Below are 16,082 nucleotides of genomic sequence, written 5' to 3' on the forward strand. Positions count from 1 at the left end.
TCCCTTTCACTGTCCCAACTGCTTGGTAAATCCAGGTACTGAGTGGGACCTATTTAGCTTGCCACATGCTTAGGAGTAATTGTGTCAATTATCTGAGCCACATCTGCATTCCACAGAGCAATGAAGGTTTCAACAGGTGCCCCAGTCGTGCCACTAGGAAGCTCCCAAAGGATTCTCTTAGTCTTCATGGGCAGACCATCCCAATAGGCCCGCCATCCTTGTGGAGGGAAAAGCCTGAACCCAACAGAAAGTTACCTGACCATGACAATTGTTCTTGTGCTTGCCTTCCCAGACAATAGAACATTTTTCTTCTGCTGCTTTACATTGTTTGTAACTTGTTTTACTGTGTAAACTTTTGGGTTGCATTTTGTACTTTTTAATAAGCAACAAACCACCATGTTTATTTAGTTATATGACCTCTATATAGTTGTGCATGTGTGTACAGATACATGTATAATATATTTTATGCATTTGAAAAACTAGGATCTTGCAGCTTTTAAAATAAATAAAAAAGTGAGATTCTCAGGCTGCTGAATTTTGCACCTGAAAATAATTGTCCTGTTTCTGTGTTTGCATGGAATTGGAGAGTATGCTGAACCTTCTTGGAAAGCCTCTCCCCACCCCCACAAGTCTATTCACAGGCACCGTGTTGCGTTCCTGTATTGTTGGACTTGGAGAAGTGTAGATCTAGTTATTGCTCTGTGGCCTTGGAACAGAATAGCTATGCTATTGTGAGATTGTTTGTTCTGTGCTAGTTGAGGCCCGAAGAAAACAGTGTAGTAAGGAAAGGGGCCAACAAGCTTGTTGGGGCAGGGCCAATCCTAGGGCATCTCAAAGACTTGTTTCAGCAGCTCTCTTGCCCAGCACAGGCCCTCCTGGCTTCCTGTTACACTAACTTTGTTTATGGCTCTGACTTAGGGTGTGGAGTTTTTGTACACATAATGTAACCCCAACTCCAAGGTTGGGTGTCAATGATAGAGGAAAGTAGCTGGGAGGGCCAGGGAAAACTTCAGCAATGCAACCCCACCAGATTGTGTGAGAGCTTGAGTGGAAATAGCAGGCCAGAATCCTATTCTCCGACCTGTTGTTCTACCCCTCTGTTCATAGTGCCCTGACCTTGTGGGGCATCTGGTTGCATATATCCCATACCTGTACATTTTAGGCTCATTTTGCTCTGAGAGCTAGGCATGGGAGAGATGATCTGTGGTAAAGAAGGTGAGGGACATTCTCTTAAGAGGGCCAGCAAATAGTTGGTACAGATTTCAAAAGCATTCCCCCCCCCCATACATCTTACAATTCCTTTCAGAAATAGAGGATGGTGTAGTCTGTTTCATGAGAATCTGCTGCCCACCTTCATTTTGACTCTTGAGCCTTTTATGGATCAGTACTTGAACTCTTGTTTCTGATGGATCAGTGCAGCAGAAAATAGTTGTAAAATCCAAATACAGTTGTACCTCGGTTCTCAAACGGAATCTGTTCCGGAAGTCCATTCTACTTCCAAAACGTTCAGAAACCAAGGCGCGGTTTCTGATTGGCTGCAGGAAGCTCCAAAAAGAGTTCACAAACCAGAACACTCACTTCTGGGTTTGTGGCATTCGGGAGCCAAAATGTTCGAGAACTAAGCTGTTTGAAAACTAAGGTACGACTGTACTCAGTATTACCTTTTGGTGTACATTGGAAAATGCGCTCTACCAGAATGTTTTGTTGACAGTTTTGAGCTTTATTTAGGTATTTGCAGCTATTCCCCCCACCCCCATCTGACCTGTGATCCTACAGATTGGGCATATTTCGGGTGGGGACTGACATAAGTGTTTATTCCTTGAGCTGGAAAAGAGAGGAGGAGCTGAGCTCCATAGTAAACCGTCTTTGTTTTCCTCACTTTTTAGGTTGTTGGGTTGAGTGCCTTCTTCATGAGGCTTCAAATCTGAATCCAGGCTGGTAAGTTCTTCAACACATCTGTTATAGGCTTAGCTGTGGGGATTGCCTCATACTTAGGCATTGCACTGCTCCACATTTGACCTTCCTTCAGTGAGAGTCGGCCAAAGAGGCCTTACCCAAATTCCCCTTTATGAACGAGATGTACATAAGAAGTCGTCATACATCTGGTCACTACTTACCCATCTAGTCCAGTTTAGCCTATTTGTTGAGGCTCCCCAGGGAGTTTCACTCGTGTCATCTGCTCTCTGATCCTTTTACCTGGAGATGATTCAGCCTGGGACCTGCTGCATGGAAAACCATAGCTACTACTGAGCTATGGTTCTTCCTACAATGAGAAATGTAGAGCGCTGAGGAAGCCCTTCTTAAGACTGACCCCAGATAAATAGAATATTACTTCCAGGAGGTTTCTTAAATGGCCAGCCTTGTTTTTTTGTTATTTTTTAAAGAAAACCGTAAGTCATTTCTGTTTAAACTGGTTTTCAAGAATATACTAGGACATGTTTAATTTGCAACCAGTTATCTTTGCTCATTTTTGTGCTTGCTGTTATGATTTAATTAATGGATAGTTTTTACAACCTTCTTTGATTAGCAGGGTAGCATGTTTTAATCCAGCGGGTTCAATACTGGGGAGTAGGTAGCAAAAGGCACGCACTTTCACCCATGAGTCATCAGGTTACTAGAGGCCTCACAGAAGCTTTGACTGCTGCTGTCTGGAAGACGTGGTGCCTGCAAAACATTGTCATTGGTATTGTAGCTGCCCTGCGTTTACCTCCAGCTGTACAGATATGTTTTGACTTGTGTGTAATGGAATGTTGGAGGGAACCATGGGAGTAATGGGACAGTTCCAGGCAGTTTAAGCACAAAGGTACTGTGCCTTCTTTACCCAAATTGTTATTGACTTGATAAGAACCCAGTGGCTCTACAGAGCAAAATGCAACAGAGAACCTGTGTTTGTTTCTTTGTCTTCGTTTACCTCTTGCTCTGCTCTAAGCAGGCATTACAATAGGCTGACTCTTGAGGGCTGCAAAACCTATGATGTTGGGTTTTTTATTGCACATTGGCTGAAGGAAATGCATTCCTTGTGGAGGAGGAAATGGACAAGAAACCGCTTGCTTGAAATGAAGGTGCCTTCAGCAAAGCATTCCCTGAAATGTCATGCTCTGGCCATGTCTGTGCTTCCTGCTCCTTTAGGAGGCCTCACCTTTTCTGCCCTGACTGACCTTTGTTGTGAGCATGTGCTTCTTGTCACTTTCCTGCAGTGCCAAGCCTGCTGTTTGCCCTTGATGTATGTCAGTAGTAGAAGTACTTGATGCTGTTACATCATTCTAGCGTAGTACTTAGAAACGGAAGCAAGCCAAGAGCTGTGCCGAATCCAGCACAGGCAAGTTCTGCATGCAGTCCTTGTCTGTAGAGGAGTATCATCTGTTAAGGGCATTCTAGTTGATGAGATTTCACAGAGCAACATTCCCTGTATCCTTTTAGCTACCTCGGGAAATGCTAAACAGAGCAACATTCCCTGTATCCTTTTAGCTACCTCGGGAAATGTTTGTGAACTTTGCAGGGGTTGTGAGGACTGAAAGGCCCGAGGAAGGCAGTTTGATTCCAGCTCCCTTGTATATCATAGAAGGATTTCATGGCTGAGCTTCCATCAAGCCTGGCTGCCTGATTTCTGGAAGGCTTTTGGACACTTGACTTGCATTTGTTGACAAGTTTATAGTCTTGGCCGGCAGCAGCATGATCACTGCCTTTGGCTAATTTTTTACCTACACAGCAGAAGGCAGAGGCCTCTTGTCTGTGCTTTCAGGAACATTTGCATCAGTCCTGATCTCTCCCCCCCCATACCCATTATAAATTGCCTGCTGCCTCTGGCGAATGCTGTCCTGGAACCTGACACAGGTAGGTGCTGTTCATGGCTCATAGCTTTTACAGAATGTAGACCTGCGTTGTTAAGCCCTGATGCAGCAGCATAGCTCAGCAGCTTTCAGCAGGGTTCCTTCTGTCCTAGAAGTGCCTCCAAGCTTTGCCCTTAGAGAGAGTGGCAGCGAAAGTGCCTCTCTCTGCCGTTTTATCCCTGACACACTTGGGAGTAATTTGGCTTTAACTAATACAAGCACATAATTCCTCCAGCCTGTCAGGATGCTTAATGCCTGCCGTTCTCTCCCATGTAGTCCCTCTTGGCAGCGACAGCACAAGATCAATAGCTCCTGCCTGGCCTGTCATTCCCGCCTGCAAGGTTTTCAGTTTCCATATCGGAAACGGCCTTTCCTAAAGAGCCCAATCAATATGCTGCTCTGAGGCCTGTTCTCGTTTGCTATATATAATCTGGACACACACTGTATGTTAGTGTGTGTATGTGCATAACACACACAGAGAGAGGATGAGCCAATCCTCTGCTCTTGCTGGCTGGGAGGACGCAGCTGTGCTTTTTCTTCTTCCCTCCTTTTTTACTACAGCTGCTTTCCAAGGCTCTGGCCTGCCTCTTTCCTCGGTTCTCTGGATGTTTGGCTGCTGTGGGACACAGGATATCTGACTGCCTTGTGGGAACGTATCTGGGCTGAAAGGGGCATATGTGACTCTCTCTCTCCTCTGCAATTTCTGCTCTCGGCAGGTGACATATTGTGCAAGTCAAGCGAGGGGACAATGACGAGCACTGCACCTTCCAAGAAGCCTTACCGCAAGGCTCCTCCGCAGCACCGCGAGATCCGTCACGAGCTGCCCATCCTGCGCGGCGACCAAGATGGTGTGATTTTGGCGGAGCAGAGTCAGGTAACTGAAAGCCGGGCAGCTAAGGGCCTGGTCCCACTTCGTCAGCCGAAGGGGTTTAGTTACCCCAAGGCAGGCCAGCCCAAACAGCAGGTGGATGGGTATGAGGTTTGCAACGTTAACTTTTCTTCCTGGTCTCTGGAGTCGAGCAGCGACAAGGAGCTAGCAGGGTGCCGAGCAGAGCTGAACCTGAAGAGCCGGACTCTGTCGCCTGTGCTGCTTCACAGTGGGAAAACGGGAAGGCGGAGTGTGAGGCACTGTCGGCACCCTAGCCGCGGGCGGCTCAGTAAGTTCATGAGTCGAAGCGTAGAGACGGTAGTGGTTTCTGGGGACGAAGGCCGGAGGCCGAATTGCTCCTTCAAGAGTAGAAGCCTGGAGCGTTCCCTCATGTTCAAAGAGCCTGCTGAGATCTTAGCACCTAGGAAGTTCCATGTCCCATCGACCCACCTGCCCCTCAAGGGCATCTTGAAGCAGACAGACATGCTGGAAGTGCGGCCTGAGAGCCTGCGCAAATCTCGCTCGGTGGAGACCCTGGCCCGTGGCCGCCGCTCACGGAAGTACAGCGACCCTCAGCTGTGCCTGAGCAGGCAGGACAAGCGCGGCTCCGAGCACAATAGCGGGAGCTGCTCCGACTCTGTCAGGCGGAAGGAGAAGATCACAGAGGAGAAGCTCCAGTTCTCCAAGTTTCTGGATGAGATCACCCACCGGGTGCTGAGCCCTGTCCACTTGCACTCCTTGGGGGAGGGCAGAGCAGGAGAAGGGAGCCAGGACTCCCCCACTTCTCCCAGGTGCTCCACACCAGAAGGGCAGAAGGAGAGCCAGCCTGAAGGCACCAGGAGGACCGCTGAGAAAAGCCCTCGGCTCACTAGGAGGAAAGCAGAGCGGAGGCGCGAGGGTCTCGATGTGGTTCCTTGCCGTAAGAAGCTGCCAGAGGAGATGGAGAGGGCTTCCAGGCTAAGGAGGAAGCCCGTCTTGGTGAGGACGGACAGCAAGTTCCTCTCCATGGAGAAGCGGGTGGTGGATCTGTGTCAGTATCAGCTGCAGCACCTGGCAGAGCTGGGCTTGGCAAGGGTGTCTTCTGAGCAGCAGCATCTGCCTCCATGGAAGACGCTGGGTCAGGAGGGAGGGAGGGACGAAGGGCAAGACCAGAGTGAATACCCACCGCGGCTCGTGTGGCTACAGCCCCTGGGTTGCAGAACTAGCCCGAGGCCAGTGCTGGAGCCGAGCTACTTGGGAAAAGGGTCCTTCTCCCCTCCCTCACGTTGGAGCCAGGAGGAGGGCAGTGCCTCACCCAGAGCCTCCCCTTCCTTCAGCTTAGCGCTAAACAAGGTAGGTGCTTAGTGAAGAGGGAGTGAGGGACAGATGTTTGTCTGCCAAGTTTTGTCTGTTGTAACTTAGAGCACCGGGATGCCAGATCTCCTTAAGTCTCTGTGAGGTTTGACCAAAGGGGTTTTATCCCCAAATATTATCCACCCAACATGTTTCTTATTAGCTCATTCCCCGCTTGTGTCGATCCTTAAAATCGGAAACTGAGCCCAGATGCTTGAATACTGAATACGTCATGCTTTCTGAGTAGGCCATTGATTTTTCTTCCTTCCTCTTGGCATCCAGGTTGCCCTGGGTACGCTTCTTTGGAGATGCTTACCTGTCGAGTGCCAGTATATGTGTTTGTGGCAGCTTACCTGTTTTGCTAAACTGCCCGGTAAATTCCTCAGGCACCTTTGCATGAGTCACAGTTCTTGAGAAAATCTGCCACTCACTTCCATCCATCACGGAAAGCTGAGTGTACCCTAATGAAAAGGTGTTTTGTCTTTGCCCAGATCTCTCTCCTGCCCTCTTATATCAGGCATTGCATGCTGGGAGATTGCCAGTTGCCCCATACTTTGTAATCTGATAGGGCAAATCTTGCTAGAGTCAGTACGTTCAGGACCACTGTCATAAGCTGGCATGATTGGGCACCAGCCAAGGCCCTTTGCCCTGGCAAGGGGCCCATCATTGAAAGCCCCCTGGACCCAGAGACGCAGTGAGCAAGCAAAAAGTAGCAGAGACCCGGACAAACAGGTAGATAAGCAGGTGGTAGCAACAAAAATAAAAAGAATGGAAGCAAGCAGTTGCAGTTTGCTGAGGGTGTCTTGTCCAAGGGTCCTCCCCAAAATCTGAACTCAGCAGTATGTGTCAGTATTGTTTAGGGATATTAAGTCTGTATGGTGTAGTGTTTGATTAGGTCTGGGAAGACCGGAGTTCAAATTCCTACAGAGGCACGAAGCTCACAGAACGACCTTCGACTGCTAACACTCTCTAGGCCTAACCTACCTCAAAGGCCTTTTTCTGAGGATAAATTGGGGGGTGGGGAGAGGCCCTGCATGCTCCCCTGAGCTCCTTGGAGGAATAGCTGGTAGGGAGGGGCCAGGAAATGTAAGAAATAATTAAAAATAAAACAATGGCATGTAACTTGAAGTGTCTTCCTATACAATGGGGATTGTTTTAAGATTGTTGGTAGCGGTCTCATTTGTGTGGTGCTTTACCTACATGTATGGTGGCCTGAGCAATATAGAGTGCAGGACAGTATACAGCATTTGCTGGCCAGTGGGTATCCTGAATGCAGTGTGGATGCTCATGGGCAGTAAAAGAGAACAAAAAAAGTGGCTGGGAGTATCTCCCTCGGTCTGTTCATTAACGAAGGATCATATTCACCACAGAGCAGGTCTTCGGTTTGCATAGTGAACACTAATGCTGTCAATTTAAAGCTGTCTAGTGACTGACATAATTTAGGCTGGTATAGTGCAGGATTGAATCTTAACCGCCCTGAGACCTCTAGGTATAGGGTGGTATATAAATTCAATAAATAAAAAAATAAATAAAATTAATCCCATCTGGGTGTGGTTGGACCAGAGCTCTTTGTATGAGAATTAGAGGGTGCTGTGGGTTATAGCCATCTGGCACTTGTATGCTTCAGTTTGCCACTCTGAAAACTTGCCCATATTTTTCAGTGAGATTCTTGCTTCTGTTTCCTTTTTTGCACAGGAGCCCTTGACGGATGCAGAAAGGATGAGGTAAGTATCCTCGTTGCTTTCGTTATGCAAATCTTTATTTTCCAGGCTACTACTTTTATGCTCATTTTCTGAACTTGTGTGATGGCTTTCCCTTCCTTTAAGGCTCTACACCAGGGCTGGGGCCTTTTGGGTTTGATGGGCCAGATCTTCATCTTCCCTCACCCTGATGGGCCAAGCTTGGTAGGTGGGTGGGACCACCTACCTGCCAATCATCTGGTGTCATAGTGACACCAGGTGATTGATAGGGGGTGGTCCTGCCCACCTGTCAAAGCTGATCAGCTAAAATTTAAACCTTCATCCTGCAGCCACGTTTCTACCTGCCATCACATTATGTCAAGCGTGGAGGAGGTGGGTTTGGTTTCAGGACCAGAAGGTGTCACCTGGCAGGTCAGGTTTACCCTGGCCTTTGGCACCTAAGATACTCCTATTATTGGCACCTATTATTGTGACTGAAATTTGTTTTAATGGTTTTTAATACTGAATTTCAAATTTTTGTAACCTGCCATGGTAATAAATTTGATGATGATGATAATTTGTGGGCCAGAGGTTCTCTACTCCTGGTCTGTGCCCATCAGGAAGTGTTATCTCACAAACTTGATGGTGCAGTGGCTGGAACGACGGTCCCGGAACTGATATAGCTGCCTCAGGCATAGATGCCAGAGCTAGTGTAGGTGGAGACCCTGCTGTACAAGCACAAACAAAGGGTCCAAACTTTACATTAGGTTTTCAACTTGCTGTTCCAGCAGGAAGAGTGGATAGGCAATCATTCATTCCAACAGCAGGCATCTACTTTAATTTCTTGAAAACATGTTTTAAGCGCTATTATTTGAATGTGATCTGCTGTGCTTGGGATATGTCCTTTGTGCCGTCTCTCTCACTATGAAAGTCAGATGTGTAAAAATATCTGCAAGGAGGCAGCAATTTTTTGGATTGCTCTTAGATCAGTGAAGAACAAACCCAATACAGTAGTAGCAGAACTGTTGGGAGACTTTGTTCATGCAAGCAGATGTATGGCTGGGACAGCAGAAGACATCTGTGCCAGTAAGCCGTTATGCAAGCATAGGCTGTATCTTCCTCCATAGACTGATTTCATTCACTTGCTTGGAAACTGGGTCACTTTTCCTCTGTGAGGGTGGAGATGGGCCGATGTCGACTGACCCGCCTCCCTGCATCCTTGCTAGATGTTTCATGGCAGCACGTAAATTATTGAGTGAGTCTCATCTTCCAGTGGAGGACACCTAAACTGCACAGCCCCATCTGGCTACTGTGTTTAGTACAGATACTGTAAACTGAGACGCTGTTGGCATGGATGAGTGGCCGGCTACTGAGAATAAGGCTCTCTGTCTCTGCTCTGGTGGCAATATGATCAACTGACATGACCTTTTGTTGTCTACAGCGGATTCCCGTATGTGCTCAGGCCTCTGCTCAAAGCGGCTTGCTACTCATAAACAGAATTTAGTGGCACAAGATCCAGAAAAGGCTTCACTAGAACACCCTTGCTATTCCTGACCACCAGAATGCACCTTATTACCCATCTTTCCCAGTCTCTGCTGATCGTCTTCTTCCTGGTGTGCAGATATGTCTCCAGAGTCGTCCTCCTGGAACTCAAAGGCACTGGCAGGAATCCAGTAGAGCTTAGGGCAGGCATAGGCAGCCTTCAGCCCTCCAGATGTTTTGGACTACAATTCCAATCATCCCTGACCACTGGTCCTGTTAGCTAGGGATCAAGGGAGTTGTAGGCCAAAGCATCTGGAGGGCCAAAGGTTGCCTATGCCTAACTTAGGGGGGATACCTGAAAACCTTTTTTCTTTAGTAAAATGTACTGTAATTCCTTGTTGGACATGAAAACTTAAGAGTGAATAAACTGGGGTTTTTTTGCTCCATTCATGCATTTGAAGTTGCACTGGGTCTAGTGCTGAGCATGCCTCAGCACTATGAAATGGAGGTTTGCAAATGGGTTTTTAAAATTATTATTATGTTGGAAACCTGGGCTTTATTTCCTCTCTTGCGGTGAATGGTTGCTGGGGGCAGGGAAGATCTGTAAACTCATCCCGAGATTTTTTCACAACACAGTCATTTTCTTCAGATGTCTTTTCATGTCCTGTGTGCCGCTTTGCACCTGAACAGAGAAGGGGAGGGGTTGGCAGAACTGTCGGAGTGCGTCTTCCTGCAGCCCTCTTTCAAAAGTGAGGCTGTAAGTGTTGTACAGTCGTACCATGGAATGGAATCCGTTCCGGAAGTCCGTTCAACTTCCAAAACGTTCAGAAACCAAAGCACAGCTTCTGATTCACTGCAGGGAGCTCCTGTAGCCAATCAGAAGTCGCGGAAGCCCTGTCGGACGTTCAGGTTCCAAAAGAACGTTTGAAAACCGGAACACTCACTTCTGGGTTTTGATTGTTTGGGAGCCGATTTGTTCGTGAACCAAGGTGTTCAACTTCCTAGGTATGACTGTATGGAAGACTGCAGCACTTGTAGTTTTTATTCAGGATGTTGTTGCTTTGTTTGCATTAGGTTGTTGCAGCATGAGAATGAGGAGCTGCGTCGGCGTCTGGCTTATGTCACCAACAAAATGGAGGCAATGGAAAGGGAGTTGGAGTCTGGGCAAGACTATCTGGAGATGGAGCTGGGCCAGAATCGTGAGGAGCTAGAAAAATTCAAGGACAAGTTCCGTAGGTATGTCAGCTTTAAGAAGCTCTGGGGTGCTGTAAGAGAAGGGAACCAGCTGGATAGAAGGACACATTGCTTCCTAACCATCTGAGATGGATGTCCTATACTTGGGATTGCTATTTGCAGATTTTGGGGGGAAGCAATAAATGTGTCATTGCACAATATATTTTGTCCCCTCCCTCCCCGCTGACAAGTCGTATGAATCATTCTGTGCACGGGAAATGGTTTAGTGTTAAGTGGGTCCTTGGGATGGGGGCCATGAGTGGGGTGGAAGCATTATTTTAAAAGCCAAAATTCGTCCGTCAGCATTTTTCATGCTATGACTTGCTGGCCTAGTGTTCCCTGGGACTGATATGTTAATATCTTTATGACTACCACATGGCACAATCTGAGAGGTGAAACAGGTATGATGAAGAAGATTAGGTAGGCCTTGCCTCATCTTTGCTAAAAACTAAAAGCAGCTGAGTATGGCAAAGGGATTTTGCTTCACCCTGCCTCAAGGGAAGGGTGCTGCATTTAATCCTGGTAGGGTAGAAGGGAGGCAGGCACAATTGTCAGAAGATGCGTTCATTAATCCTCCCCCATGGTATCTGTTTTAGCTGCATCATTTTGTTCCAGTGAGCAAAACTACTAGCATTTGTTGAGGCATTGAAGTGATGACCTATAGATGGAAGTTTGGAGGATTCTTCCCCTGTCCCCAGCAACCTTGGAGGTTTACTAGATGGAACTGGACCTGAGACTTAGGTTCATACCATGTTCAGCTCCTGATTTCTTGAGTGCAGAGAGCATAGGCAAGTTGACTGTCCTCAGCTTAGAAATAAGGATAATGGGGGCAAGTTCATTATGAAGATGGATGCAGTAATTATTGCAAAGGTCTTCATAGATAGAAAAGAAGATGGGAAATGCAGAAAGGGTGATGGGATTGACACTTGTTGGCAAAGCTTTCTCTCCCATTAGATAAAACTAGGTTTAGGAGTCTTCTTTGAATCTTCTGATTCCTTTAGCATCCTTTCTCCAAGGCTGAGACCAAGACCAGTTTTGGTCCTCTGCAAGTTGGTCAGGCTTGTTTTTTCTTCCATCTCGTCTATCCATGAACGTAACGTCCCTCCATCAACTTAAACTTCTTGGGCTTGCTACCAGGAAAGGTCAACTGCTCATCTATGGACTGGAAGGTGTGAAACTATGACTTGGAGCCATGGCACACGGCTTCTTGAAATATCTCCACCTCACCTAACTTCTGAATTGCAGGGTGTCTGGTGTCACTTCAGTAACCTGAACGATCTTGTGTCTGTCTATAGGTTGCAGAACAGTTACACAGCCTCACAGAGAACCAATCAGGATTTGGAGGAGAAGCTGCACACCCTGGTAATTGACCTGCTGAGTCTATAAGAGGGAAGAGCGGGTGGGCCACACTCTTGTCTAATGGCTTGACTCCGATTGCAGTGTAGTAACACCAGGATGTAAGTCAGGATTTGAGGCAGAATCTCAGCATGAAGTTGCCCAGAGGGAGCTTTGCATTCTAGATCGTCTATGTTGCCTGCACCAGAGTTTGGGTTCTTCTGCAATGTAGCTACTTGTAGTTTTTGTCTCACATCAGCTTTTTAAAAACCCAGAGTGCTGGAAATTTGATGTGCTGCTTTTTGTAGGATCTGGGTGGGGAAAACTCATCATGGGGTGGTGGGAGTGGAGCCAACATTTGTGTACTGTGTGCATTCATAACACTCATGGCTGTTTCTTTTCTTTCCTTTTTCTCTCTCTGTCTCTCTCCTTTTCTTTCCAATGCTGCTGCTGCTGGCAAATGCTGGGTGCACTCACCTCTCAGGCCTCGCTCAGTCAAAGCTGGATTTTTGCAGTTGCGTCTTTTCGTTTGTGTGTTGTTGTTTTTTTATCTCCTCTGCATATGCCTCAGCCTGTCCAGTTTCATTGTTGGTCGCACATTATTCAGTTCTACTTCTGTCCTAGATGGGGTCCCAGCAGCTTGGGTTTTGTAGGGGAAAGGTTATCCTTGGGAATCCGACCAGTTCTGGCCCGCATGTTCTAGCATGGGCTGCTCCTTCTTACTTTCAGTTATTGTCTAGCTTGGGAAAGAAATGTCCTCTGCTTAGAGAAACCTGGAACTCATGGGACCCTCTGTAGAGTAGCTCTCCTCTCTAGTCATCTGGATGCAGCTCCAGTGATTAGTATGTTGGCCACCAGCTTGTATTATAAGGCACTTCTTGTCTCTTGGGATCTCTGTGGATTGTGAATGGATTCCTGCAGAACATACATTTTTTAAAAAGACGTGCCCTATTAACATTTAAGCCACTGAAATTGGACGTGGTAGTTCAGCCATCTCTGCCCTGTGGCATTCCCCTATTCATCTCTGTTGAATTTCAGAGAAGCAGAAAAACTCTTCCCTGGCATCTTGAATATGTCTCTTTAATTATAGCTCTTAGGGACCAAGTTAACAAGTCCCACGGAGGTGTTCTTACTCAGGACCGTTCATTTCAGTACAAACTCAATCTGCATCCCAGATCATTTTTATAGGCTACCTGCATCCTGCTGAGCTTATTCGTGCCCTCCATTTTTCTTGTAGAAAGGCAAGTGTGGAGGAAGTTCAGCTGTTATCTGAGCCTAGTGAAATTTGCTGCTGAGGCAGGTGTTTGGTGGGATGGCCTTAGGACTCTTCTGTGTTGGTGCCCGAGCCATCACACGAAGGATCTGGGGGAAGGCAGAGGGCTGGGACCTTGATTCTTGGAGCAAGGGGTCTCCAGTTCCATTCATTTTAAATCCAGTTTCTGTAACTGGAGGGGGGGACTTGGATCCAGACAAAGTTAATTGGACTTCGTGCCCATTGAAATCAATGGGACAGGTTAGTCACGACTTAAATTCCATTGATCTCAGGGGAGACGCAAGTTCAACTAACTTTGTCTGAATCCTACCTTTTTTGCAGTGTATTCTACAACTCTCTGATTGCACCACACTGAATGGAAAATAAGCACCCGAAGAATATCAGCTTTCTTGTTAATACTTAAGGCTGCAGTTTTATGCACACTTCATTTGATGTAAGCCCCATTGGAGACAGTGATAACTTACTTCTGAGCAAACATGCATGGTATTTGACTGCATGTCTGCGAAGAAGATAGATTTCAAAATGAGCAAGAAAATGCCTGTTGAATTTCCAGAACTGGATTTCCCCTTCACAGAGCTCTTCCTTTCCCTGTGACTGGAAGTAACAGAATAATTTTTGCAAAATAAGAACCCCCCCCATTTGCTTCTCTTCCATAACGTACACAATTTCCAGTATTCTAACTTTCTTGCTTCTGAAGTTTTATTTATTTTTTTAGAAAAAAAGACACCTTGCATGTACAGAGCTCTGTATCTGTATGCTCTGCTTAAAATTCTCATGTCTTGATCAAGTTTCCAAATTTGGCAATTCTGCAGAATCTCTCCCACTCTTTTTTTGGTGGGGAGGCTAGGAATTGCAAGGAGGGAAAAAAAAAAAGCTTGGTGAAATTAGGGGAACAGGAATTGAAGCTTATGATGCAAGCACTGAGTGAATGTGTGCTGCTCTTGTATATGCTAGAAAACCTGCCACGATTCTTTGGTTTTTTTAAAGTATGTAACTCTGGCCACATTCCTCCAAGGTGCCCCCCCCCCCACTTCAGCTGTGTGGGCTAGAAGCATGTTCTTTGGTAAAATGAAAACTGAGACTTTATTGGAATTTGCAGGGGGTGCATAGTTTGTTTTACAGTCATATTTTACCATCAATGAGGTGCAGGCAGATTGCTGGATCCTTGCCTATAGTGTCAGAAGTGTGATTATGTATTGCCATTACCCTTTGTAGGATAAAGTGTTAGTAACTGCTGTGCTGAGGGAGAGAAGGTTTGCTTAGGAGACCACATTACTCAATGGGAGCTGGGCTGTGTACTCTTCCAGCTGTTACGGTTGCCATCCACCCCTTGGATAAAGAGGTCCTACACTAGCGGTTGTTGTTGTTTTTTAACTGACTACCCAAGTGACGGATGCCCTACAGGTATGCTAAGGATGTCTCTCAACAGGCTTCACACAACTAGGGAGCATCTTCAAAGCCCAATTTCACAATAGTCTCTGTTGGCATGTCCAAACCCTGACTACTTAAGGGACAGTGTTCACCCTCTGCATGATCTGCTTGCCAAATAGCTATGAAGAGCAACTGCACCAGTGAAGTCTCCAAGTGCAGATTGCTTTCATAACTAGTAAATGTGTCTTAAGTCCTCCAAGCAAACGGATGCAGAATGACTGATTCCATGCGCTGGTTGAGCCCCATCTTCCTCCCTTGCTTAAGGGCAAAAAGGGAGCTCTGAATTTATTGGCGTTGAGTGGGGTTGGGTTTTTTTCCTTCAAGGGAATTGGGCAGGGAGGAAGTTCAGCTGCTGCTGACAAATGGGACTCACCCCCTATATATCCCTGTACTCCAGATTAAAAAAGCAGAAATGGATCGCAAGACTCTTGATTGGGAGATTGTGGAGCTCACTAATAAACTATTGGATGCCAAAACAACCATCAATAAACTGGAAGAGCTTAATGTAAGTACTCCTTTCCCCCAGATTATGAATTCACTGCAAGGAAAGGGAATGAACTAAGAGATTTCGTTTCCCCTGAACAATGGACCTGTATAATCACAGTTGGTGCTGGAACTTTTGCTGACTATGTAGGTCAGAGCTTTCCAAACTTTTCATGTCGCTGACGCACTTTTTAGACGTGCATCATTTTGCAACACGCTAATTCAGTTTTGCATCATTTTGTGACACAGTAATTCAGTTTTATTAGCAAACCAGGGGTTAAACCAACCCCTTTCCAGCCCCGGGAGGAGCGCGGGGAGTGTTTGTGTGACACACCTACACACTGCAGCCGCCACTAACATGTCGCGACACACAGTTTGGAAAGCTCTGATGTAGGTTATCTTATGCTGGATGGGAAGAACTGTTTCCTTAGCACACCTGCTGTCTAGGAATATTATCTTTAACAATAAATGGGCATCTCTTTCTCCTTCATGCATTTTGGTGCAATGGTAGTGAGATTATCCCACATTTTCTGGGCATCTCAGTACTGAAAATCCTCTGTTTTATCTTAAGACTTTAAAGGGATGAACAGCAAAGAGGCATCTTCAGTAGAATAAAATGCTCAGGCTGCTTGACTTAAGAAAGCAAGATCTGTATGTCCCTACTCTTACTGACCAGTTCATGAGCCATTTTAATCCAGAACATTTGGATTGGAATAATACTAGATTTCATTGACTCAGATGAGCTTAAATCTTGTTTAAACTCAAATACTCTGGTTGTGGATGGAGGTGAAATATAGCATAAAAGCAGGGGGGTGTTGTTTAAATTCAGTAAGTCTGTAAAACTTAACAGACATACAGGATAGATTTGGGAGGGTGCTCTGCTTCAAATCTTATAGCATTTTCTTCTGTCCGGATGAATGTGAGTTAGAACCTAGATCATTTTACAGGGCTGGCAGAGAGGATTATTATTGCTATTATTATTATTGCTAATGCTATTATTATTATTATTGCTATTGTTGTTGTTATTACTATTATTATTTTATGTGATGTAATCAGAACCATTCCTACTGCTAGCCTAAGTCAGCTGGCTTTCTTTAAAGTGGCAGATTCTGAGGTACCATTAAAGCCCTCAGGTA

At 46.2% G+C, this 16,082-nt stretch overlaps 1 protein-coding gene across 6 annotated transcripts in view; it reads left to right on the top strand.

Moving 5' to 3' along the window:
- TJAP1 (tight junction associated protein 1) overlaps positions 1 to 16,082 on the top strand; it is a 47,813-nt gene that overhangs the window by 25,486 nt on the left and 6,245 nt on the right. For 5 of the 6 annotated variants that reach the window (XM_081000187.1, XM_081000188.1, XM_081000186.1 and 2 more), the window contains 7 exons: positions 1,887 to 1,938; positions 4,547 to 4,704; positions 7,726 to 7,754; positions 10,266 to 10,427; positions 11,720 to 11,786; positions 12,244 to 12,273; positions 14,861 to 14,968. In XM_081000187.1, the coding sequence (XP_080856313.1) occupies positions 4,579 to 4,704; positions 7,726 to 7,754; positions 10,266 to 10,427; positions 11,720 to 11,786; positions 12,244 to 12,273; positions 14,861 to 14,968 (522 nt within the window). In that variant the 5' untranslated portion in view covers positions 1,887 to 1,938; positions 4,547 to 4,578. The remainder of the gene's footprint in view (positions 1 to 1,886; positions 1,939 to 4,546; positions 4,705 to 7,725; positions 7,755 to 10,265; positions 10,428 to 11,719; positions 11,787 to 12,243; positions 12,274 to 14,860; positions 14,969 to 16,082) is intronic. The other variant, XM_081000191.1, reaches the window with a different exon arrangement.

This window comes from Podarcis pityusensis (assembly GCF_964106645.2).
Source record: "Podarcis pityusensis genome assembly, chromosome: 3".
NCBI lineage: Eukaryota > Metazoa > Chordata > Lepidosauria > Squamata > Lacertidae > Podarcis > Podarcis pityusensis.